Source organism: Macrotis lagotis, chromosome 1 (assembly GCF_037893015.1).
Source record: "Macrotis lagotis isolate mMagLag1 chromosome 1, bilby.v1.9.chrom.fasta, whole genome shotgun sequence".
In the NCBI taxonomy this organism is placed as follows: domain Eukaryota; kingdom Metazoa; phylum Chordata; class Mammalia; order Peramelemorphia; family Peramelidae; genus Macrotis; species Macrotis lagotis.
This window is the reverse complement of record NC_133658.1, coordinates 766,355,001-766,381,184: the sequence shown is the minus strand read 5'-3', so window position 1 is coordinate 766,381,184 and position 26,184 is coordinate 766,355,001. Positions and strand designations below refer to the sequence as shown.

Sequence of the window (26,184 nt, the reverse complement as noted above, 5' to 3'; positions counted from 1 at the left end):
CTGACTCATCAATCTCAAAGTTAAAACTTGCCTTATTTACTTAGTTCTATCTTTCAAAAGTGCTAGTGTAACTATATCACTATTCTCTCCCACATCCTTGTTTTGTGGCAAGTATGAACAAAAGCAATAAATAACTACCAGAGAAGCAAAGTATTTTGCTGAAGAAGAGGAGGGAGGAAAGAGAGACAAAGAAGAGGAGAGATACAAACAGAAAACAGAGGCAGATTTAGAGACAGATGGAGGTACAACCACACACACACACACACACACACACACACACACACACACACACACACACACACACACGAAGAAAGAGGAAAAAAGGAGAAAGAGGAAAGAGACAGACAGACAGAGATGTTTTAGTGGTAGACAAGTATGAAGCCTGTCTTCTGACTCCCAGCTAATTGTTTAATAAATCAATTTTCCATCAATAGGCAAAGAGCTTTTCTAGAGTCTTATTCATGGGATTACAAGGACATATCATACAGGATATATAGAACTAGAGAACTTTAAGATAAGTAATTTATATCTCTATGTCTGTGCATCTGTTGTGTCTCTGCCACCATGGAACTACTATATTTCCTATAGTGTTGAATATGCTTTCCCTCTTGTCCTCAAAGGGGCGTCAGAAAACTTCTTGCATTCTACTGTCACTTATAGACTTTCCCTTTCTCAAGTCACTCAGGAAACTTTCTTTTTACTCAATCAAAAAGCAAAAACCTCCTCAATCCAACTTTGTTATCCAATCCAAATTAGGGTTTACTATATGATACTGACCTTCTCAAGTCATTGTCTCTTCTTAAGAAAATCGTTCATCATTTTTCTCTCCTCCCTAACTTTTCTCTTCCCAGCTCCTCACCAATGTCCACCTAGATTCTTCCGGGAACTCCTTAACCTTCTAATTCCTCGGCCTCCTCAGATAAATGATTTTCATTCCTTCACTCCTCTTCAAGGAAATTAAGGATAAGGTCTCACTCCAAGTCTCCCAATTATTCACAAATATTCAACTTTCTCAATAAAAATACTCTGACATTATATCCAGTCTTACTATAACTTTTTCCTTTTGCCTCACCTTTCCTAAACCTATCCTTCTCTCATTTTGAGAACTCCATTCCTTTTATCCCAGTCTTTTCCCTTTTATTCCCTTTCTTTTTTTGTGTGTGAGGCAATGAGGTTAAATGACTTGCCCAGGGTCACCCAACTAGTATATGTCAAGTGCCTGAGACCAGACTGAATTAGGTCCTCCTGACTCTGTCCACTGCATCACCTAGTTGCCCTTACCCTTGATATTTTCTTAATACCAATCCTGACTGACTTCATTTTACTCTCCAATCCCAAACAAGTGGGTAGCCATTTCAATGCTGCACTGTCCTTTGCTTGCTCCTGAAACCCTTGCCCCTTTGTCCCATGCTTCCCTTTTTCTTGCTAAACCTTACCCCTAGATTACTTCTACTAGCTGCCAACCCTGCTCCTACTCCTTTACTGTTAAACAAAACTGGAAGAAGCCTCACAACTATGTTGACTGGATACATTACACATTAGTGTTATCCAGTTTGAACTGGGTTCATAGCAATAAGGCAGTACTTTCATGCCTCACTAAATAATTCCTTACCTCCCTTCATACAGAAGTTATTCTAAACCTCAAGTTTCACTCACACTTCTCCCCTCTCTAAGTAGTTTCTTACTTTATCAAGAAAACTGAGAGCATTTGATGAGAATTATCTCTTCTCCCATCTGTTGACCCTTTTCTCTACAGTTGTACTTTTTCCTATCCTTTCTTTTCTTCTGCAAGAAAAATTTCATGCAAACCCCTCCCTCTCAAATCTTCAGTTTCTCCCTATCTACTGGTCTCTTCCTATTAACTTCAAACATGCACAAGTGTCCCATAGCTTAAAAAAAAAACCAAAACCTTCACTAGAACCTACCAATCCCTTAAATCATCATCCTATATCTCTCCTTGATAAAGCTCCCTTTCCTCTTCTCTCACTCATTTCTCAACTCTTTTATAATTTGGCTTTCATTTACTTTGAATTGAAGCCTCTTTCTCCAAAATTACCAATCATCTCTTAATTACCAAATCTGATATTTTCTTCTCAGTTCTAATCTTTCTTGATTTATCTTCTTTATTTGACATTACTGAGCACTCTTTCATTCTGGATACACTCACTCCTCTGAGTGAGGGCCACTACACTCTCCTGGTTTTCCTCCAACCTATCTGACCGGCACTTCTCTGTCTCTTTTGCAGGTCCAACATCCATATTATGCCCCAAATGTGAATGTTCTACAAGGTTCTAATCTAGGTCCTTCATTCTTTGCATTTTAATCTCTAATACCTAGTACAGTGTCACAAACATCACAGGTACTTAATAAACACCTGATGATTAATCCACTTTCCATTTACAGGCCTACTGACATTGCAGACCCTCATCAACATCTGTCTAGAATATTACAATAGTCTCAAAATTGTTCTTTCTCCCTTGTCTCTCACCTCTCTTTTTTTTATGCCATATGTGAATGCCAAAGTAATTTTACTTATGCTCAGGTGTAATTATGTGTCTCTCCACTCTATCATATCCAGTTATTTTCTATTGCCTATAGAATAAACTATGAACTCTTTCCTTTAGCTTTTAAAGTTATACAAAACCTTACCCTAACCTATCTTTTCAGCCTCTTAGATATAATTTTCCTTCCAGAAATTTGAGATCCTACTAAATTGGCCTTTTTTTCTCATATAACATTCTCTCATCTTTGTGCCAATATTTAATTGTAGATATTTAATTAAATGAACTTTGATTGTCTTTGTGCTTTCATTCCTTAACAGGTAGTGTTGCAATCACTGTCAAGATTTCAATCAACAACTTCTTTATTACTATATTATTATTATTATTATTATTATTAACTTCTTAGTGTATTAGTCAGAAGATAAAGATCCATAAAGAAGCTTATATTCTATCAGTGAGACAATATATCCAGATAGAAATAATTATTAAATAGATAAAGGGGAGAAGACACCAACAGTTGAGAGAAGGATGAGGAAAAGCCTCAAGTAGAAGGTGGTAGCTGAGTTATCTTAAAGGAAACAAGATTTTTGGTGTTTTAAGATGTTTATTAAAATGAAATGCTAAATCTTAGGGATCATTTAATACAATCTCCCTAGGTAACAGATGAGAAAACTGAGGCCAGAGAGAGAGATCAAATAAGGCCTGAGATCACACAAATAGTAGGTCAAAGTTGGGACTAGGCCATCAGTATGTTGTTCTTGCCACTACACCCAGTATCCTTGCCTTCAAAGAGCTTATAATCGAGCTGAGGGGAAAAAACAAATTATATGAAAAGTTAAAAAACAGAATAAAAGTTTACCATGATATAAAAATTGTCTTAACTATTGTTAGGACCCATATGACTCATTCAAGTTTGGAGGAAGAGGGGTTCATTAAAGTTGTGTGTTGTCTGGGAAGTCTTTGGAGGAGGTTGGGTGAATAAGGATGAAGCATGGGAAAGGTTTTGATAGGCAAAGATGAGAAAGTGAGACATTCCCAGCTGGGGGAAATGCATGGTTTTGCTTTTAAATGGCCTATTCTCTTCAATAATATTTCTAAGATAGAACTATATTCTCCTTCAGCTGACTCCTATTTTTTAAAACTGACCTGCAGTCTATGTTAGTAAAGGTAAAAAACCGAGTACATTTTCTGTGTGGGATTAATTTCAAGCACTATGTACTTTTTGCTTTGCACTTGTCAAGATAAGTAAACATAATTTCAGAAGTTTGTCTTACAGTTACTATGAAAGACTGACATATATTTAGACTTAATTCAACTCTCCAAGCATTTATTAAATGTTAACTATATGTCAGGCCCTATGCTGAGACCAGAAAAACAAAAATGAAACCAGAACATCCCACAAAGAGCCTAGATTCTACTGTACAAATCCATGAGCTCATAACCACACTGAATGCAACCTTTCTAATTATTTGCCCTGGTTGGTCATGCCTTTCTATAATTCCCACAAGGAAAATCTACTTACGTACCTGAGGAACTCTCTCCTTTTAATATTTTTTTTTGGATATAACAATACAGTCAAATCAATTGATTATTCTTGGCTCCAATATACAATCTATCCCTTTCTCTATTATACACAGGGTCTTGGCTGGAAGTCAGCTCCAAGTCTTTTAGATTCAAACCGATTTTTCTTACCATTTGTTGTGTCTCATATTCTTTTTCTTTTCCTTTCAGTTTTTGCAAGGCAATGGGTTTAAATGACTTGCCCAAGGACATAGAGCTAGGTAATTATTAAGTGTCTGAGGCCAGATTTGAACTTAAGTCTTCCTGACTCCAGGGCCAGCGCTCTATTCACTGAGACATCTAGCTGCCTCATGTCTCATATTCTTAATACTATTTTTGAAACCATTTCTCCAATGCAAGCCATTCTTTGGTGCATGCTTGCAACCTTCTATGCATATTCCATTGACCTTTGGCTTTCATTTATTTACGATTTTGATGTCTTAATGTTCCACAATGTTTAGTCAAGTAGCATTGGCAGACAGAATATCAGACTTAAAGTGATAGGCTTTTGCAACAGCAATCAGTTTAGGTTCATAGGTTCATTAAAAGCATTATGTGATTTCCTCCAATGCATTCAACCAAGATCTCCCTGCTCAATTCTGAGCCCATGTCAAAATAATTATCATGTGCACATACATAGATTTAAATATAGTTATAGGAGTGCTAACTCAATGTGCTGTTCATGCATTTTCATGCTATAATCTGCATGTACTTTGGTTTTCCAGCATGACTGACTAGATATTTCTTGGATTTAACTAAGGAGGTTTCCCTAAGATGCAACAAATTTAGTAGAATGTTAACTATGAGTAGGAACAGAGAATTTTTGCTTTATATGTCCTGGGTATTTGAAATTCACAAATAATATCTAAGAAACTTTTATCCAAGAAATTCAATTTTATTCTTCCATCAAAGCCTTTTATCAGATTGGCTACAGAAATCTGAGAACATTGTTACAATTCTAGATCTGGAATTTACTACTTTCATTATCTTGAGCAAGTCACATAACTGTATAGTTTCCTGCTCTACAAAAGAAAAAGGTTGGATGAGGTAACTTTTAAGGTTCCATCTACCTCTAAAACCCTTCTTCTCCCTTCTAAACCTGTGATCCTAAATATTAAAATTGAGTGTTTAGTGTTCCAATGCTTTTAATTTTCTTAGGAAGTTATAATAAAGATCTTGAATTCATTCATTCATCAATTCATTCAAGAGACACTTATGCAGTGCCTTCTGTAAATACAGCTTTCAAATTTTGCTTTATAACTGGAATAAAAGTACATAGGGAGTTTTCTATATTTCACCCTTTCTGAGGTCTTAAAAGCAGGTGTGATGGAAAGGTGACCCCAGGAACAAAAGGGAAAGAATAACATTTGGAATGATTTCTACAGCAAATACTAGCTAAAACCTTGAATTAAAGTCACACACCAGGAGACTACAGATGAAGTAGAGTTTGGCTACTCCTTGAAAATAGACACTTTTGTTCATCAGCAGCATGATGAGGAATTGTTGGGAATTGCCAATCTTTTAAACTAACATATTTAAAAAATACAGATACCTTTATACATTTCAAACATTATTATTATTGATAATCATTGTTATTAATGAAGAATCTTATCTGTTTTTACCACTCTCACTAGGTGTCCAAGCATATGTCTCCTCTGGACACCGAAGACCTCATATATATTCTCTCATGAACATTCACATTGCCTTGAAAGGAAGAAATGTGGTATGATGCTTAAGAACATTGGCCTAGGAAGTCAGAAGACCTGAGCTTCAGTACTCTGCCACTAACCAAATATAAAATCTTGAACAAATCATTTTTATTCTTCTGGTTTCTTTTTCATTTGTAAAATGTTACCAATAGACAAGGACCAGCTTATTACCAAAGACCTCTAAACTAAAAAATTCCATGATTTTAAATATGGACACTTTGTTGTGCTTCAATGATACCAGGGCCCTAGCAGAAAAAGACACACTGATTCCTGGGGTGGGAACTTTTTTTTTTAAAGCATATGCTAGCTTGCCAGACATGGAACATGGCTTAGTCTAAGTAAGTCATGGGTATGGTGACCATATGTCCCAGAGTTGGAGATGGGGGTGGGAAGGACAGTTCCAATTTCAAGAAAATAAAGTTTACTTTTAACTAAGCTCTGCAAAAGAAATATTCTTTGCCAGATCAAGGAGCCTCATTTAGAGTCTGGAAAAAGTGGGCATATAAACTCTCAGTGAACTATGTGATACAGTTAACGTGATGTAGTGGAAAGAACATTAGCTTGGGAATCAGGAGACCTGGGTTTTAGTCCGTTTTGTGTCACTAGTTGTATAACTTTGTCTGAGTCATGTAATTCTTCTGAACCTTCATCTATTAAAAGAGGAGATTAGACTATGGTCACAGAGTTAGAAAGAGAAAGAACCTTAGAAGTCATACATCCAACCAGATAAGTCCTAGAGAGGGCATATGTTTTGACTAAGGTCACACACCAAATTAGTAAGTAGTAGAATAGAGATTAAAATCCATTTTCTCTTTCCACAAAATCACACTGATGGTCTCTAAGATTGTTTCCAGCTCCACCATTCCCTAATTCTAAATTAAAGGATAAACCTCTACTCTACATCGTTTCCCCTCCTCCAAACAGAAGTTATGGACTTTGGGGCAATCTGAGTTTGTCCTGGGTTTATACAAGAATGATTCCATGGGCTCTTGCAATATCTATTTTTTAGATGGGGAATAGAACTTCAGAATCTCAGGCCTATGTTTAGGGCATGGGAGAAGATTAGGGGAAGACTGGATTTCTCATTAGTGTCCTATACACAGCTACAGAGAAATTCAGTGTAAGGCTAGATAATCTTGGACTCAGTCCAAGGGGATTTAGTTACTGAACTACCTAAAGGACCTCATTAAGAAAATGGTTTCATCTATAAAGCCAAAACATGGACACAAGGAGGCTGCAGTGTAATAGTAAACACAATTGAAAAGTTAAAAGATCATTTGAGGATGTTCAATCCTATGCACCAAATTTATTTAATCTTCAGAGCTTCTCTCCTCTAAAACACTAATTCACACAAAAACTGAATCAGAAGAATTAGAAGAAGGTTCGGAGCTTCTCTCCTCTAAAACACTAATTCACACAAAAACTTAGAAGAATTAGAAGGATCCAGCCAGGATACAGCCTAAGAAATTTAGAACTAAAGGAGGAAACATGTACTCCAGTTCCTAGGAAAACTATTTTGCTGACTTTCTCACTGTGTCCCTTGTTTCTCTGTACTGAAGGACATATGTTATATTTCTTCCTTTATGGAATTTCCGTGCTTTTACACTTTGATCTACTTGAGTGTATTTTTCTATTTTCCAAATCCCATTGCAGGTAATGTCTACACAGGATCAAGTGAGTTGGTATTTAGTAATTATTTAATCTCCTTAAGCCAGTGAAAATAAACTTTTGTTTTTGCCTTATTCATTTGATTAATTTTTTTTAAAAAAAAAATTGCCAGGTTTCCACGCTCTTTGTCCAGTGTGTAGAGATGCCTATGTATGTAGAGCTTTCACAAAGGGACATAGTGGAAGCAGCTGCTAGGAAAAAAGAGAAAGAGACGGTGATACCCTCAAATTTTCGCATAACAGCTCTGATATGCAAACTTGCTAGCTCCTCCAAGTGTACCTTTCTGATTTTGCATCATAACAAAACACCACGCAGGGAAGACCGACCCGTGTGGCTCAATTAAAAACGCAGGCGAGCTGAAATCAGCCCTGCGGATCCTGCCAACCGCAGCATGTCACCCGTTCTGGGTAGGCTAGAGACCTTGCAAGCGGAAGAAGCCGAGAACGCTGTTCCTGTCCTAGAGGCAGAAAACAGGTGATGTCATTGCCGAGGTGCCGCCGTGTGCTGGCAGCCCAGGAGGGGAGGCAGCTAGGATTCAGATACAGGCAGCCCCTCTCCAGAGGGCTCGCAGGCATCCTCTCCACACCTCCGTATAGGAATTCATTGGCGTCGCTTCCTACCCACAGTCTTTGTTCTCCCTGGATTTCAGATTTCTCAGGTCACGGGCCGTAGGAGTATTCCCTCCCTCTCTCCCTCTCTCTCTGTCTCTGTCTCTGTCTCTCTCTCTCTCTCTCTCTCCACCCAGTCGCTCCCGCCGGGCTCCTGGTCCTGCTTCTACGGCGTCTCTTCTTGGCCCTGCCTCACCATGTGTCCAGAGCCCCGGGGGGGGAGGCTCCGACCGCCCCACCACTACCCGCTGCCCCGCTACGGACGATGGGTTCTGGTCTCTGCCAGCTTGCCGTCCGCTCCTCTCCAAGAAGAGTTCCCAAGGCCGCGCGTGGGTGCCTTGGGACCCTTTGCGGCCCCCCCTAAATGCCCTCTCCTCTTCTTTCTGCTGGGTGAGAAGGGAAGTCTAAGGATGGGGAGGGAGCCGCGAAACTAAGCGCCGCTTTTGGAGGGGTCACCCTCGGTCCGGCGAAAAACAAGGTTAGTGATAAATGATGCACAACTTCCCTGGGATCCTCAGATGCAGGTGAGATGGGGCTCGGCTACGATCAACCCTAAGCCCTGAACCGTGGGCAGCCCAGTCCGGACCCGTCGCCCCCCAGCCCCCAGGGCCTAGGCTCCACCTCAGCCCGCCCTCTGGCCTCCAGCTATTTATCTCACTCCTCTCCTTGTCTGCAGGGAAAAGGGGGCGGCGCCGGCCTCGGAGAAGGGGGCAGGGCTACCTGGAAGCCAATTTGCATAGGGCCACCCTCCCTCTCCGATTGGCCGAGAAGCGCACGCTGCGCTCCTTCCCTTCCTCTAACCCGCCATCTCCCGACCGCTCGGGCCTCAGAGATAAACTCAACTTGCCCGGAGATTCGAGGCGAATTGGGCCCCGGCGATTGGCCCGTGCCTTCCCCGGCCACGGGCGGCGCTCATTGGTTGAGGGCGACGGCCGAGGGGGCGTGGCCGATCCCTGGGATTGGCCGGAGGGGGCGGTTCCGGGAGAGAGTGGAGGTGGCGAAGGTGGTGAGGGGCAGGGGGCGGGGCCGCTCGAGTTGCTGCTGCGGCGGCGGCGGCGGCGGCGGCAGCGGTGGCGGCGGCGGCGGCGGCGGCGGCGGTTCGTCTTTAGCCTGGTAGGGGGGAGGGGGCGGGGGCCTGAGGAGGATGGGCTCGGGCCGGTGAGGAGCAGCAGCCGCCGCCGCCGCGGTCGTCCGTCCCCGCTGCCGCTGCCGCTGCCGCTGCCGGCTCGGGCGCAGCTTCAGCCGCCGCTTCCTGCCCCCGCGCCCGGCTCCCGGGGCTCCCGAGCCCGTCCCGCCCGGGGTGCTGAGAGTCGGAGGCGGCGCTGACGGAGCGCTCGGCGGGGCGCTGCCCCTCGCACCCCCGGCCCCCGTCCTCTCCCTCCCGGCGCCCCTCGGCCAGGATGAACCGGAGCGGCGGCAGCGCCCCCGCCCCCGCCGCCGCCGACTACCTGCTCTGCACCAACTGCCGGAAAGTGCTGCGGAAGGTACGGGACCCCCGGCCCCCCAGCAGCGCCCCCGGCCCCGGGGAAAGGCCGCCTTGCCACAGGCTTGCGGGCCCGAGCTTCTAGAGTGCCCAGGCTGCCCCCGGGACTCGTTAGGGGGCTTTTGTATCCGCTTGCATGTAGAGATGTGTGTCTGTGTATGCATGCATGTATGTATGTATGCATGCATTATGTGTGTATGTGGTTGATTTTTTCTTTCTTTCCTACTGTCCTCCTTCACATTCTTTTTGTGTGTGGTTGTGGGAGAATGAAGAGGGAAACCTGTTTCTGTTGCCCATTGCAACTTAATCCACCTCCCTCTGCAGTTTTTTTCCTTTATCTCTCTATATTGGTCTGCACATAATCCGAAAAAGCCTATCCGTTCTTCCTAAAGAGCCCGGTGAGCTTCTCTGTGTGGGTTGATTCCATCTTTTGCACACTGCCACCATCCATCCCCCCCAACCCTCTTTTCCAGTCCTGTCGTGTGCATCTATGCCTACCTCTGACAGAAATAACTGAAAAAAGCAACTTGAACTTTATACCTATGGGGAAAAATACTAACATTATGGTGCTTTAGTCTCCCTTGGGAGGCTGAGGTAGGGATGCTTACTCCCCCCCCCCACCACCATACTTCTATCAAAAGTATTTTCCTGATCTACCTGGCTTTTTCACCTTGTACCTTCTTTGCATGATTGATAGGAAGTTTACTCAAGAATTGTTTTGTATATCTAGCTTAATCAATTCTCTACTTGAAAGAAGGAAAGGGGAAAAAAAAAACCCTTGGTGGGGAGGGGGAAGTGCTCCTTTGGAATGAAAGGGCTTTTAATCAGACTTCAGCTTTAAAAAACCCCACTGGGTAATATTATAATCAGTTTATACTTCTTCCTCCCAACCAATTTCTACATTTGATTAAGTAGAAACATTAGTTGAGCTGCCTCTGTTTGTCCAGTGAAAATGAATTAAAATTGCTGAGCTGGGCAAATGCATCAGGACAGAAAACCCAAGTAGGAGGAATGCGGGACCGTTTTTAGTCAATTTCTCTAAATGCATTTTGCGCTGGGATTGTTCTTGTAAATATTAAAAAACCATGTAAGTAAGCAAGCTCAAATATTTGCGCTCTTTGTCCAAAAACTGTTTTTCTTCCTCTGTGGGTCAGGCCAAGTGCCAATCAAAGTTGTTTTTCAAGCCTCTTTTCCCTGCAGTAGGGCTGCTGGCTTTTTTTTTTCGGTCTTGTTTTATTTGAAGGGGTGAGGGAAGCAAAGGAATTATAGATTTAAAGTTAAACCAAAAGTGAAATATGCCTTAAATTGTGTTTATCGGCTATGTTTCTATTAAAAAAAGATTTTTATTAAATGTGCATGCTTGGTATGTGCAGTTATTTTTTCCATAAACTCTAGGATCATATTACAGTTGATACTTGCTCAGCTCATTGTAGCGCAGCTTGTGAGAAATGTAATGGATCAGAAGTGCAGATCAGCGCAGTTGAATGTTAACTGTTTCACTGCAGGGCCAGATGGCATCCCACTGTTAGCTTTAGCGTATTTTTATTTTATTTCCTATCAAAGTAAGTTGGGTTATTAAAACAAAAGTTTACTTGAGATGATTGCTTAAACTCAAGATGTGCTTTATAGAAGTATCCATAAGTGCTCTTGCTTTAAGGAAAGAAAATTTGTCTTAATGACTTTTTTATAAATTATGTCATCTTATTGATTTTTTTTTGAAGCAACCATGTTTGGGAATTATCTAACATTATTGATTTTTAACTTAATCTTTCTTAATTGTTGATTAAATAAGAAATTTTAAAAGCAAAAGTGAATGTTCTGCATTTTCTTGTAATTACATTACCTCCTTGCAGATAGATGCCATTGCTGCTATTTTTAGTAACTTCTGGTATATAATGTCCATATATTCAGTAGCTTAAACTACCTTTAGCTGGAAATGGAATTTTTTGAGCCAGTTGTGGCATGACATTGCAGCATCTGTAGCTTTGGGGGGAGTTGCCATTCTTGATTGCTCTGAAAGTAAGATTGCCAGCTTTGTCTAAATATTGACTTTTGCAGATTGATGTTTTCTAACAGTTAAGATTATTTTTGCTAGTGAGAATAAACTTAAGTAAAATTCAGTTTCCTTGAAAATGCTTTTTCCCTATTTTGAAATTTGTGATGTTGTTTTTCCTCCTTTTATTCAGTGATATTCAAGTGGCTTCCTAAATATTTTTAATTTAATGTGGTCAGTTATGGACTGGGGAAAAATATCAACCATATATTCTGAATTTTTTTTTTCAAAATATCACTGCAGGTGGAAGAATAGATTGACCTTTCACTCTGGATGTTGCCCTTGTGGGTGTGGTAGTTGTATAGTGTATATATTTTGTAACTTCAAAGAATTCAGAATAGTAATCATTGGCTTTTGCCCCAGGGACATTGTGGATAAAGCCAGAATTTTGTGCTTAATATGAATTTGTTTCTCAGAAGTACAGAATAAATTTAGATTGTTTCTGTTTTTTAAATATGAACAATTCTTTAGTCAGTAAGTCAACAAAAATAGACATGAGTAAAAAAGAAACAACAGCAACAAGGATAATAAAATCTACCACCAAACCAAAATAACTATAAAGTTGTAATTCTATCTCTTGTTCTTCATATAAAATCGCATTGGTTCTAAACATTGTTGTGGTAAAGGTGGGGGATCTGATAAAAGTTCTTTGAAGTTTGCAATTCTCTTTTGAAGTGGAATCTAACCTCCCCAAAGTCAGCTCAATTTGACCCTTCTGTTTGATTCCAAAGTGGTGGGCTTAACAATTAAAAAGGAATAACTAAAGATCAGTCCATACAGCATTCAACCCTACCAATAAGGAGTATTAGTCAGGTGGTGCAGAGGATACAGGGGCCTGGAGTCAGGAAGTCCTGAGTTCAAATCCAGCCTCAGATACTTACTGTGTGACCCTGAGCAAGTCACTTATTCCTGTTTGTCTTACTTTCCTCATGCGTAAAAATGAGCTGGAAAATGAAGTGGCAAATCTTAACAGTATTTTTTTAAACCAAAAATAACCCTAAGTGGAGTTATAAAGAGTCAGACCTACTGAATAACAACAACACCAACTACTACTACTACTAATAATAATAATGATAATGATAGTAGCTGTGCAATCACCTATAGGGATTCTGTAGTCTGTGCTCCTGATGAAATTCTTTTATACTTTTAATAGTACTCAGAGCTTTGAAGTGACTACTGCATTTTGCCACAAAAAATCATGTTTTTACAACTTAATTGTTATAATAGATGATTTAAAATGTGATGACTACCTTAAATCTCCAAATAGATTTATTGTGGATTATACCCTCATTTGAGAGTATTAGATTAATAAGTATAGCTTGCTTTGTTTGGTCAAACTTCTTGTTAACTTATTTAATTTTGCCAAAGCAATTTTTTAATGCTTGGTGTACTTTTCCTTTGGAGAAATGTTCAAAATTGGTAAAAATACAGGATTTTCTCTTAATGATGGTAGAGGCAAAAGTAACACCTTTTTCTGGCTAAAAAATTCTTCATAGGCTTTTCAGACTAGGATCATTTGGTAATTGTAGTTTTTCTGATGCGTGTGTAATTATGCTGTTCAATAGAGACAAAGTCATTATGTTCTCAACTAGAACTATTTATACATTGATTTTGAATTTTTCATTTCTCTATTGGTATTCTATTTTTTTCAAAAACAACTTTTTTGTTAGATACTTTAATTATTTCAACTTTAAATTGATCAAAACAAAATTAAAAGTTTAACAAAGGGCGTAAAATCTTCAAGCTAGAAATATAGAATGAATTCAAGGGTTGATGAGAGATTATTTAATTTCTGAGGTAGTATTGAAACAGATAAGTCAGAGGACAGGAGATTATTCACAAGAATTTCATTAATCCTTTTTTTTCTAAAAACAATCAGTCAAACATTTAAAAGGACTTAGGTGTCAGATTTAAGAGAAAAATCACAAACATTATTCTAATGTTCACTGGGACACTAAAGCCACCTGTGACTTTTTAAGTCTTAAGGTCTTGTTAAGTTAGTTGATTGAAACAGGGTTGGCCAGACTTTAGACTTTCTGATATTTTATTCAGTTAGTATTTACAAATGTATAGATAGAAACATTGTGGTCTAGTGGATAGCATGCTGAACTTGGGCTGATGAAGACTTTGAGCCACAGGCAGGTAAGTCACTTAGCTTCTTTTTTACCCTAGGTAGCTCTTATAAGTGGGTTGCCCCTGCTACACTTAGGAAATATTGCATATGCATAGATCTCTGGTTCTTGAATAAGTACTCTAGGACTATGTAACAAAAGGGATTATGTAATTTAAAAGACATAGTCAAAGACTGACCTCTGACACTTAACTATTGTTCCAACTTTAACTGGTCTCTTCTGTATACCAAGCATCTGCCCTCTGTGGTCTCACCCAATGGTGTCAAATCCAAACAGAAACTGATCCCTGTGGCCTTCCTGTGGACTTAGAAAACCACATTATTTTTGTATTTTATCTTATTTTGTTAAACATTTGGAAACTGCAAGCTCAAGACCTCTGGTCTAACCCAGCCCTGTGTAGCCTCTGAGCTACCCACTGAGGGTATTCACAGAATCCATAATTTACCAGTCTTTCATGTCACTGAAATTTACCTATCCTATATCACAGAATCACTGGAGTGGAAAAGGACCCCAGAGGTCAGCTAGAAATTCCCTTTCTGTGCCACTCTAATGGTGGCATCCACCTCTGTTTAAAGATTTCCATTGATATCAAAGATCCCTTGCTTTGCTTACAATACATGCTTCATCTATCACATGACTTCTGCCTCAAACCAGGCTTTCTGCACATTCCAAAGTGATAATGAACTATCTGATAATCTAATCTGATGAAGTAATCATAAACTGATAAATGGGGAAGACCCTGGTCTTGAGTCATTGATTTTCATCCCAGATAGATGAGAAGTCAGTACCAGAATATCTGACTTTAAATGACTGTCTCTAGTCCTTGCTAAGTCATGTTCTAGGTAAATACTGGAAATAAACAGATATAATCTCAGTTTTCTAAAATCAGAAAAAGGGAATTCTGGAAGGTATAATTTTTGAGCCTGATGTTAATCCCAGCAAATTTCCAGAAAGGATTATTAGATGAATATACCTTGGAAAAGGAAGATCATAGATTATACTTGGAAAGGAACCTTAGATTACAGCCTCCTTATTTTACAGATGAGAAAAGTGAGGCCCAGAGAGTTTAAGTGACTTGCCCAAGGTCACACTTGGAATAAGTGGCAAATCCAGAAATCAAACCTGAATTCTCTAAATGCAGGGCTCTTTCCATCGTATCAAATCTAATTTCCTAAACCATGTCAAATCATACTAATTTTATTTTATATAGGGGATGATTAGGCATGGGACAGGGAGGAGCTTTACTTGCATGGTAGATCAAGGGAATGCTGTAGACAGTTTATATTTTCAATAAGGTACAGACCCTTTTACACTGAGTATAACAATTAGAGATTGAATAGTTTGACAAATCCTTAGCTTATTGAACAAAGTGTTGATTTTTAGCCTAAAGGGAGCTATTTAGCCAAGGACCATAGGCCCTAGACCTCAACAATGTCCTTTTTGATATTTTTTTAGTCATCCATTTCTAGATATATTCTAGAGTGTATTAATATTTTTGATAACATTGAAAGATTCGAGTGATAATTAATTTGTTGGGTAACAATAGTATTAGGATTTAGATAATATCTGGATAGGTGGAATGTTGACAAAATGAAATTCAATAATGATAAATGTAAAATCCTTGTACTTTTCAAGAAACAGTTTCATCAGTTATAGCAGGGAAGTAACCTAATGTAATAGGAGTTTATGTGGAAAAGACTTATGGATTTTAATTGTAAGATGAATATGAATTTCAGTTATGTTGACTGCTCAAGAAGCTCCTATAATCATAAACCGTTTTAATATAAATATATTATCCAGAAAAAAAGTTATGGTCTTATTGTATGCTCTGCTAATCAACAGTTTGTGTTAAACTCTAGGCACCCCATTATTAAGAGGGAAATTGATTATGACAACTAACATTTATAAAATGGGTTTAAATTTTGCAGAGTTTGTGTGTACCTTATTTCATTTGAAACTTTTCAGTAGGTATCATTCACATCAAGTCCAGCATCAGAAGTTAGTTTTCATAGACTTTGTGATTTGTACCAGAAAAGGGTACTCAAAAGGAGATTACAAAAGTGAAGATTTTACTTTGTTTCCCCATGTTTAGTATAAAGTTCTAATTTAATCTCTAGTTTTATGAACCAATGACAATGCTTTAAGTTATTGTTTCAGGGTAGAAATAGAGATTTTTAATTTATGGATGGGCATATTTTTATGTTTCTTGTACTGTAGTTATATTGAATAGTTAGAAGGCATGGAGTCTTTGTTAGAAATCATGAGATCAAAAAAAAAGGAAAGAAATCATGAGATCAATTATAGAATTATAACTTCTTAGTCATGATTTTAACAGGTCATCCAGATGTCTTCCAGGGCGGTAGAGACTTCATTAGACTTAGAATTGGGAGAGATCCGGGCATAAAAGACACTAAGTGATAGAAAAGCCATTTAGTCTTCCTGAACCTCACTTTTCCTTAAGTGAAAAATGGATTAACAATCCATACAGAATTAGTTTAGTTTTCTTTTCATTTGATAGCCCTTCAGTTAACTAAAGATAGCTCTTTTGGGTCAAACCTTCTCTTTCCTTGGCCAAGCCCTTAATTCTGCAACCCTTCCTTGAACAACATGATTTTGAATCCTGATGCCATTCAGGGTGGCCTGCCCTGAATACATTCCATTTTGGAGAAGCAGCATAATAAAATGTAGTATTAGGTTCAAGTAATAATATGTGAATTCCCCTTATCATTTCGCGTTGTCATTTTTATTAACTTTTTAGCTCCTCTAGTTCAGGAGTGTCCAACCTGCTCCCTGCCTCTCCCTTACCCACCCCCCTCCCTACCCCAGTGGCCCTCTGAGCCCATTCAAGCAGGCCCACATCTCTGTTGTTTTGATAGTAGAGTTGGAATTGTATTAATGACTGGTTATTAAATTCTGATTGCCGTCTTTGATGTGTTTTTGTTGGGTGACAGTAGTCCAGAAGAGCTAAAAGGTTGTACAGCCCTACTCTAATCAATCTTTAGCTTAAGGACAGTTGGAGAGAACTCCCTTCTTTGGTGCAGATTTCAAAGCTTCACTTTCTCTTCCTATATAATGCTTCTCAATGTCCCTTTATGAATCCTCTACAGTGCTTCACATAGAAGGTTGGCAGTTAGAACTTTGACATTACAGAGGTATTACTGGAAGACACAAGTTTTTTTGTTGCTGGATATGCTTCAGCTTTTCATTTACATTTAAATTCATTTGATAGTGTTTAATAAATCCACAAAAGAAATGGTATTGAGGTTTTTAGCAAACACGATGGGGTTATCACATTATATGATGTTTTCAAAACTTTTCTGAAGTTCAATTCAACTTTTATTTTAACTCAGAGGAGCACTGGCTGTTCAGATACCAATCTTGTGGAACAACTCTGAATTTTAGAAATAACTGGAGGAAGAAAACTTCTTGGGACAAGAAAGAAGTAATTCCCGAGTACCTAGCAACAAATGGACATAATCAGAAAGAGTTGAATAGAAGACTAGAAGATTATACTTTTAGTATTCTAGTTGAATAATAGTATAGAATTGAGATTGGTGGACTAAAAACAAGCTAGCTTTTTCACTGGAGAACAAAAAGAAACACAAGAGACAAAGAAAGTGGCAAGATGAAGAGAGCAGTGTTAGTAATTAAAGTTGTAATAGGGGCAGCAAATCCTAGGGTACTCTAGCTGTGAAAAGAGTTATCAACAAAGTGATAGATTATTAGCCATTATTTGTTCTGTTGGATAATTATGTGGTCTGGAAGTGCAAACATCACCAATACTGCTATATATAAAACTTGGAGTCCATTAACTTGTTTTTAAAAAAATATTTGGATATCTGTTTCAATATAATTGGTTTCCTTTGTAATCTTGTGCATTTTGTCATTGAAAAACATTCCAAGGAAACTCCATGGTTTTACTAGGCTGCCAAAGGACTTAATAACACACAAAAATCTTTGTTATAACTTTTAAAGAGATAAAATGGATATTCTCTAGAATATGGGAATAGTTTCATACATAGTATTTGCATCTCAGCCCTTTTGACTATAAGAGAAGATTGAATAGTCAGTAGACTTCAGTTGTATGAGAATATTGTTTGTTTGTTTTTAGGTTTTTGCAAGGCAATGCAGTTAAGTGGCTTGCCCAAGGCCACACAGCTAGGTAATTATTAAGTGTCTGATTTGAACTCAGGTACTCCTGACTCCAGGGTTGGTGATCTATCCACTGTGCGACCTAGCCACCCCGGGAATATTGTTTGAAAAAGAGAAAAAGGACATTTGTCATAGGTAGTATTAGAAAAACAAGCTAAGACTGTCTTTAGCACCTATGTGCATTTACCACTATAGTACTATAGTATAGTAAATAATGATGACCTATGTTAGTAAGCAAAATTTAAATTATGTTTAGTATATTCTGTCTAAAAAAGGTAGAGAATTCCTTAGACTTTACTAAACTTTCCATAAAGGAACTAAAAATACTAGAATTAAAGGAGTTAATGTTCAACTATCTAGAAAACTGCTTTTGATGTTGATTATAGCTAAGCCATTACTTAAGCATTCTGAATTATCTGGGAGTTTACTATATGTGATTTCTTTTTAAAATCAAGTAAAAGTGATGTTTAAGAGGCAGAGAAAATATATTTTGGCTATCTGAAGATTAAGTAGATATCTCTTGTTGCAATCCTTAACGATTTTACTTTTTTTTTTTTTTTTTAGGTTTTTGCAAGGTAAATGGGGTTAAGTGGCTTGCCCAAGGCCACACTGCTAGGTAATTATTAAGTGTCTGAGAAGGGGTTTGAACCCAGGTACTCCTGACTCCAGGGCCGGTGCTTCCTTAACGATTTTAAAAAAAAATTGGTCTTTCCATCAAATTATAGAATTTGAGCTAGAAGGGGTCTTAGAAATCATACAGTCCTTTCTTTTATTTTACAGATGAGGAAACAGTTCCAACAGAAGTTCATTGATTTGGCACACATGGTACTAAGTGGCATAACTGGAATTTGAACTCAGGCCATCTGATTCCAAATGTTCTAGTCTTTCTATTTCACCTTATTGTATAAATATGCAATATTCTGTTGCTCTTCAGTTGTGTCAGACTCTTTTTCATCCTGTGTAGTATGTTATCCATGGGATTTTCTTGGCAAAGATACTCCTTCTCCAGGGTGTTTAGGCAATTAGAGTTTAAGTGACTTTCCCAGGGTCACACATTTAGTAAGTATCTGAGTATGGATTTGAACTCAGTGCTTCTTGACTCTTAAGTAGTGGTTATAATTTAATAGGATGGAGGAGTTAGTTTGGGATCTTCTTTATAGAAAGTATACTGAGTTAGATTGAATGCTAATTGACTCCGATACATACTTTCCAAAATTTTATTTTAAAATTTATAGTTTGAGATGAGCTTTAAAACAATTTTTTCCCTCATTAAACTAGAATTAGGTGCTGTTAATTAAAGATTTCTGTATTCCTATTACTTGGGTTCTAGTTAACAGAAGTTTTACTGTAGAAAATAATTGTTTCACTTCAGATTTGAATTTTTTAAAGGATTACTTGAGTCAGAGTTCTATATTTTGTTAGTGGTGATACTCCCTTGACAATAGATATAAATACCACAGAATACATGCCCAATAAAGTTACATTGTCTAGTCATTTCAACTGTGTTTGACTCTTTGTGACTCTACCTTAGGATTTTCTTGGCAAAAAATATTTAAGTGTTATACCATTTTCTTCTCCAGTTTTTATTACAGATGAAGAAACTGAAACAAACAGGCTTAAGTGACTTGCCCAGGGTCACACAGGTGGCTGAGGCCATATTTGAACTCAGAAAAATGTCTTCCTGATTCCAGGCCCAGAACTTGCCACCTAGCAGCCCCTGCAAGCTAAAAGAATAGTTTGTTTTGAAGGTATATTTTAAATCACCAAACAAAAGCCTAGGAAAATTGGTGTTATAAAGGTGAGAGAACTGTTAGTTTTCTATTTTTCTTGTGTTCCTACTTATTCTTATCTGATGAAAGTTAGAAGCAAATCAGTTGTATGGTAAGGTTTCAATTTAGAGATATGTAGAGATAATGATTATAAAAGAAAGGACTTCAATGGATTCCCTTTGTAACCCATTTTATGTGTGGTCATCAGAGTATTTTAGATGAATTCTCCTATCTTCTCATTTAGAATCCCCTCAAAATTAGGTTGTAACAGGAAGTTTTTTCCTCTTGGGATTCCCAGATGGTCTGGGTTGGCAGTTGCATTGACTGCTCCATCAACATTTCTATTTGCAGTTTGGGCCACTGAATTCCAGCCTGACTACGATTGTCTGCCCTTCCAAAATGGGAATCTGGTTCAGGTTATGGTAGTTAAGAACATAACTAAACTAATCTAATTAACTTTTATTAAGCAACCTCAATGTGGTTGTGTATAAATGTTGGATAAACAAAGACAAAACATAAGTTCTGGTCTTTGGAGCTTACATTCTGTTGGAGATACAACAGAAAACGTGTGTGGAAGATTTACATATGTTGTCTTCCCTCCTTGAGGGCAGTGATTGTTTTTGTCTCTGTTATTCTTACATTTAAAACACTGTGAGTGCTTCCACTGACTGACTAACCACAGATACTTTAAATACAAAGAACCTTTTTAATTTTTAAAATTTTGTTACTTTTTTATTCTGTGTCTAACAAACATCAAATAGAATGCATCTTCATATACAGTATAAAATGGGAGTTGTACACAAAATTGTAAATTTCTATTATACAGAACTTGTGTTTTTATTCATCATATAACTTTCAAAACTATCCTGCTTATTTCTGATTCCTTCTGTTCCACAAAATAATCTCAACTTCTAGCATACAGCAAATATTATGACTGTGTGTTAGGAGCTGAGGTGCTACCCGGAGAAAATATTTAACATATTATATATCCCATTTGTTACTTAGTCTTGGGTTCTAACTTCTTATATTTTATTGCTCTTAGTTTTCTGGTACAGTGTGATGGACATTTCAATTTATGTGTGGCCTTAAAAGTTTTGTTATAGAATTATAGTAAGCAATTGTGATTAAGTACAAAGATTCTTACCTAGTCATGTTACATTACTCTAGAGTTTCCTTAAGTTACTGAGGTTAAGAAAGAGATGTTTTTGAGACTTTTTTGACCACAAACAGTTCATTGGATGATGAGTTATTCTTTACAAGTTTAGGATTTATTTCTCTCTCCATATGGTTAAAAAAAAGATTCTGAGGAATGTAAAATTATGATTGCATGTTATTAAAAATACAATTAACAAAAATTAAATCATATTTACTACACATAAATATAGTTTCATTTATTTGTTGAAAATTTCTGTGCTGTATCAATTATACATGTATATTGCCACCTTCAGCTTCATAGTAGATATTTCTGTATTCAGAAGTCTTATAAAATGTTGGGTTGAAAAAAAGTAGATATGCTCAAGAATTTAATAATTATCTAAGTGTCCATGTTCATATGTTTTCCATTGTTGCTTTTCTTTGCATTTCATTCAGTGCCTAGTAATTATGCTGGATATATGGGCAAATAGTCAACTATTTTTTAAAAATTTTGACTTTGAAAAATTCCCAGTAAGTGATTAAAAAATACAAAGGAGCCATTGCATAAAAGTTGTCCTGTTCAGATTGAAGTAAATCTGATTTCCCAGTTTTTCAAGTTTATTTTCCATTTTTCAGTTTCTCCCTATAGTAAATATTTATGAGATGCAATCTAAAATTTTATTGAGTACTTTTATTATATAGTCACTTGTCTATGAATTATCTGTTTGTAGATTCTGTGGCCAGTTTTTTAAAAATTTTATTTATGTAAGGCAATGGAGTTAAGAGATTTGCCCAGGGTCACACAGCTAGAAAATTAATAAGTGTCTGAGGCTGGATATGGACTCAGATCCTTCTGACTCCAGGGCTGAGCTCTATCCACTTAGTCACTTAGTTGGCCTCTTGTGGCCAATTTCTAATACTATGTTGTATCTTTCCAATGGCATAGGATGTCTTCTCCAGCTTTCTGGTCAGCTTGTTTTTGCGAAATAAAAGATAATTTTACTCATAGCTGAATCAAAATATTAATACACAAATAAATGTCAGGAAATCATTTACTATATTCCACAGCAAAATACAATTTATTTTTTATAATTTTGTTTTAAATAATCTACATTGAACAGTGCTATTTACTCAATTATAAACCACATGAAGTTCTGGGAAACACTTTATGTATATTTACATTTGACTGTCAACCCTCTGAGATAGGTGATACAAGTATTTTTATTCCCATTTTCTTAATTTAGATGAAGAAAGTAAGGTAATGTGACTTGTGTAAGACCACAGAGGTAATACAGATCAGAGCTTGGATTCAGACTCTGGATTTCTCCTGACTCCCAAGTCCAGAGCTCTTTCCAGTATATCATTGGGCTAAACAAAGACTTAATTGTTCTAATTTTTGTTTATGTAGCAAATTTTCTTTTGTCTAAACTTTTGCTTCTTTCTCTTTGTAATGAGATCCAGTCTTCCTATTGTTTGAAGCCCCCATAAAGCTATTTATTTTTATTTATTCTAAATAAACCTGAGAGGAAATAAGATTTTCCTTGTACATTTCTGACTTCTAAAACAATGATAATAAAGAGAACCTTAAAAAATGTTATCACTGGAAAGATTCCTTATACCAAGTGGCTTCTTTATTTAATGAAAGGCTTGAACTTACAAAATATCTTTATTGCTTGAATTCCCAAGATAAAGGGTTAAGTGTTGAAATTTGAACCATAGAATTGTGTTCCAGTGTCACTTGATTGAATCTCTTGACAAAAGCAATAAAGTGATTCTTTTCAAGAAGTAGGGGGATTTGAGATGGTTAGGTACCTGAAGAGACAACTTGCTTTTTTTTTTGGAATGAAAATAAAATTATAGATGAAAATTAAGAAAAAATCACAAATATTCTATTTTAATGTTTAATGCATAAAATGCTAAATCTTAAATTGTATTTTAAGAGTTAAGAAGTTAACTAAGATTTGCTTGGGATTCTTTCTTTCCTTATTATTGCCACCTTGTCCCAGGTATCTGACTTTTACCTTGAGGTAGGTAAAAGCTGTTTCTTTTCCTTCCCACTCTTGCTTTTTAACTTTGAAGTTCTCTTGAAGCCCCTTCTTGCTTCTTATCTCATCTATTTATTTTCAACCAGATGCCCAGGTTAGGCTGTCTGAAGAGAAAAAAAAATGAATAAGGAGGGCTTATAGGGGAGAAACTTTGTACCTCGTTGCTATTTCCTTATTAGTTTTAGCAGTAAAATACAGAAGGGATTTTAATTCCTTTTTCTTTATACCTATTTGAATATTCTGTCTATGGTGGCAGGAGAAAGGAACCCCAGTGAAAATTGATAGGTGGTAATGGGCCAATTTAAGGAGAAATCTAAGAAAAAAGGAAAGGAAAATCTTGGAAAGGTAGAAAAGAAAACTCACATTTCAATCTATACCTCTAACACTTTTGTCTCCTTTATTATCCTTGTTCTAATAGACCCTTTTTACCTTTAGCTCTGGGCTTAATGGAAACCACATATTCTATAGAGTTGAATGGGGTGAAGTAGAAAGTATGAGGAGGAAGTAATGATCCCAAATCCCATGCCAAACTTTTGCAGGAGGAGAAATCTTCCTGGTGTACTAAATGGGATATCTTAATGCATTTTCCATTGAAACATTGTTATGTAATGGTCATGATATACATTGATTATGTTACATGTGAAATAGACTTTGTGGTCTGAACTGAAAAACTATGTATAACATTATTTCTGTGCAAAATAAGAATTGAGTTCCAAACTGATCTTTTTTGCGAATTGATCATTGTGTATAATAAAAACCTAAAGACTAGTTTTCTTATTTAGCACTAAAATTTCTTCTGATTCTACCTTTCTACCTCTTTTGCATGTGTTTACTCTGAATATATGTTTGCCTTTTTCTATTAGTTGTTTAATTTTCTTTGTATATTGGAAGAATTACTAGATTAGGGTTAGGGAACTGAGTTTAACTCCTGATGCTCAATTCTTTAAGTAATATGACTTATGGTTAGTCATTTAACCTCTCTCAAACTCAGGAGTTTCCTATTCTGTTACACAGGGATACTATTTGCATTACTCTAGAATCTCAAGAGTTATGAAGAAAATGCTTTATAAACAAACCACTACAAAAAGTATGTGATTGCTATTGGAAAATGCTCTAATGTGATTCTTTCCTATTTTTAGATAGGAATTGAGATCAAAATTGAGAAGTTATTAGGGGAGAGAGGAGATGTTAGGTGCCAAGCTAGCCTGGTTTATCTAGTGTTATCCATATAACAAGAGGTTTATATTAGTTCATGTTGTAAACAGAGGCCTTTCCTTTCTAGTATTCTGTGATCTTAACCCTTAAATTAGAAATAATTGAATAAACTTTATTTCTTTTGGCTTCTGTTTGGGTAAAAATAGTAGAATTTTTTAAAATGGAAGGCTGTTAAAGATAATTTGGTGCAACAGCTTTACTTTTATAGTTAAAGAAAATAAGGCCAAGAAATATTATAATGAATCAAGGAAGTAGCTGATGTGTGACTAGAACCTAGCTATCTGGACTTTCACTTCACCATTCTTTTTAATTCACTGGATGATATTGTGTCAGTAAAATCTATTTTAGTTATATACTGAAAATTTTCACTTCATATTTCATTTTGAATTATATATATATATATATATATATATATATATATATATAGGCAATGTTATTTTAGTTTAATTTGCTTGAAAATGGTTCATTTTAGGTAGCTTTGCTAGTTAGAATTAAATGGGGATTGAAGGTGGACGCTGAAGACAGAAAGTGGAAATTTAGTAACAACAAACCAGCTAACTCTGTTTTAATGAAGTAGTGAGTGCCAAATTCTTCTTATTCATACTAATAATGAACTAAATGGATTGTCAGCTGGGAATTGAGAATCTTTTGTGAAATGCTGAAATTTGCAGTTATATTTATAGTATATATAGTATGGCCATCAAACCATAGATTTTTTAGAAAAATATTAAATTTCTTTGATAGAGGGAAACTTGCCATTAGCTAGCAAAATAATGACCATTTTGTGATCTATTAAAAACTAGTTAGCCATCCCTGAAAGCAGTCCAAGGAAGGAGATGCGAGTGCAACACTGGCAGCAGAGAAAAGAACCATCTATGGAGGAAAAATTGATCTCCTAAGAGAGAATTTCTCTTTATACCTTGGGAAAAGAAGGAGTTTCTCTTCCCCTCTCAGCCATAAAGCATTTCCTAGAACCACTTGCCTAGAGAGTAACACCAAACCCACTCAGAAGTCAAAGAGATGAACTCCGAGGAGATGACTAAAAATTGTGATTCTTGGTAGCAAAGAAGAGCACCAACTATGAATTCAAGATTGAAAGTTATTCGCACAGTGGATAGAGCACCCGCCTTGGAGTCTTACCTGTAAGATGATATCACAACTCACGAGTACCTGAGTTCAAGTGTGACCTCAGACACTTAATAATTAACTAGCTGTGTGGCCTTGGGCAAGCCACTTAACCTCATTTGCCTTGCAAAAACCTAAAAAGAAAAAAGAAAAAAAAGTTATTCTTGGAAATTGTAAGTCAAATTGAAGTGAGGAATAGTACTAGGCAAGCCAGATGACCTGTCCCTATACATTATACCCAAAAGGAGCAACTTGAAGATACTGTAAAAACAGATAGAACAATGAGATCCTGAATATCTGGAGGTGTGAATTACCTTGACCATAACTGCCTGAGTACCATCTATGTGTGTGCCTTTATATTTGTGGGAGAGAGAGCCACATATTTCATAGAAGAGATATTTTGTGTGCTATCTTAGTAGATAGCCACAACAAAAACAAAATATACAAAAATATTATGTACAGGACAAATAGGAAATAATTAATGGAGGGAAGGCGCTAGGAGCAAGAGAAGTTGGGAAAGTTTTATATTAGAGGTTGTAAATGGGAATTAAAGGAAGACAGAAAATGGTAGGCAGAGGGGAGGACAGAGAGCATTTCGAGCATGGAGGACTCCCAGAGAAAATGCCCAGAGCCAAGAGATGGAGAGTCTTGTTTGTGCAATAGCCAGAAGACCAGTATCACTAAATCAAAGAGTAAATGGGTGGGGGGAGGCAATAAGATATGTTAGAATGGTAGGAGTGGGCTAGGTAATGAAGGGATTTGAATGCCAAAATATAGTTTTTGAATTTGATCCTGGAGGTGACAGATAGCTACTAGAGTTTTGGGGGAAATGAGGGAGAGGTGACATGATTGGACCTGTATTTTAGGAAAATCACATTAGTGGCTGAATGGAGGATGGATTGGATTAGGGAGACATTCCAAAGGCAGGTAGATTCACCATCAAACAATTTCAATATTGCTAACTTAGTAGGGTAGAAAAGATATATACAGCCACAAGGCAGGGCAGTTAAGCATGAAACAGTTTAGCAAA

At 37.2% G+C, this 26,184-nt stretch overlaps 1 protein-coding gene across 1 annotated transcript in view; it reads left to right on the top strand.

Moving 5' to 3' along the window:
* The first annotated feature begins 9,421 nt into the window (after positions 1-9,421).
* Positions 9,422-26,184, top strand: part of SESN3 (sestrin 3) — a 76,113-nt gene continuing 59,350 nt past the window's right edge. The window contains exon 1 of the mRNA XM_074216492.1: positions 9,422-9,530. Within this exon, the coding sequence (XP_074072593.1) occupies positions 9,447-9,530 (84 nt within the window). The 5' untranslated portion in view covers positions 9,422-9,446. The remainder of the gene's footprint in view (positions 9,531-26,184) is intronic.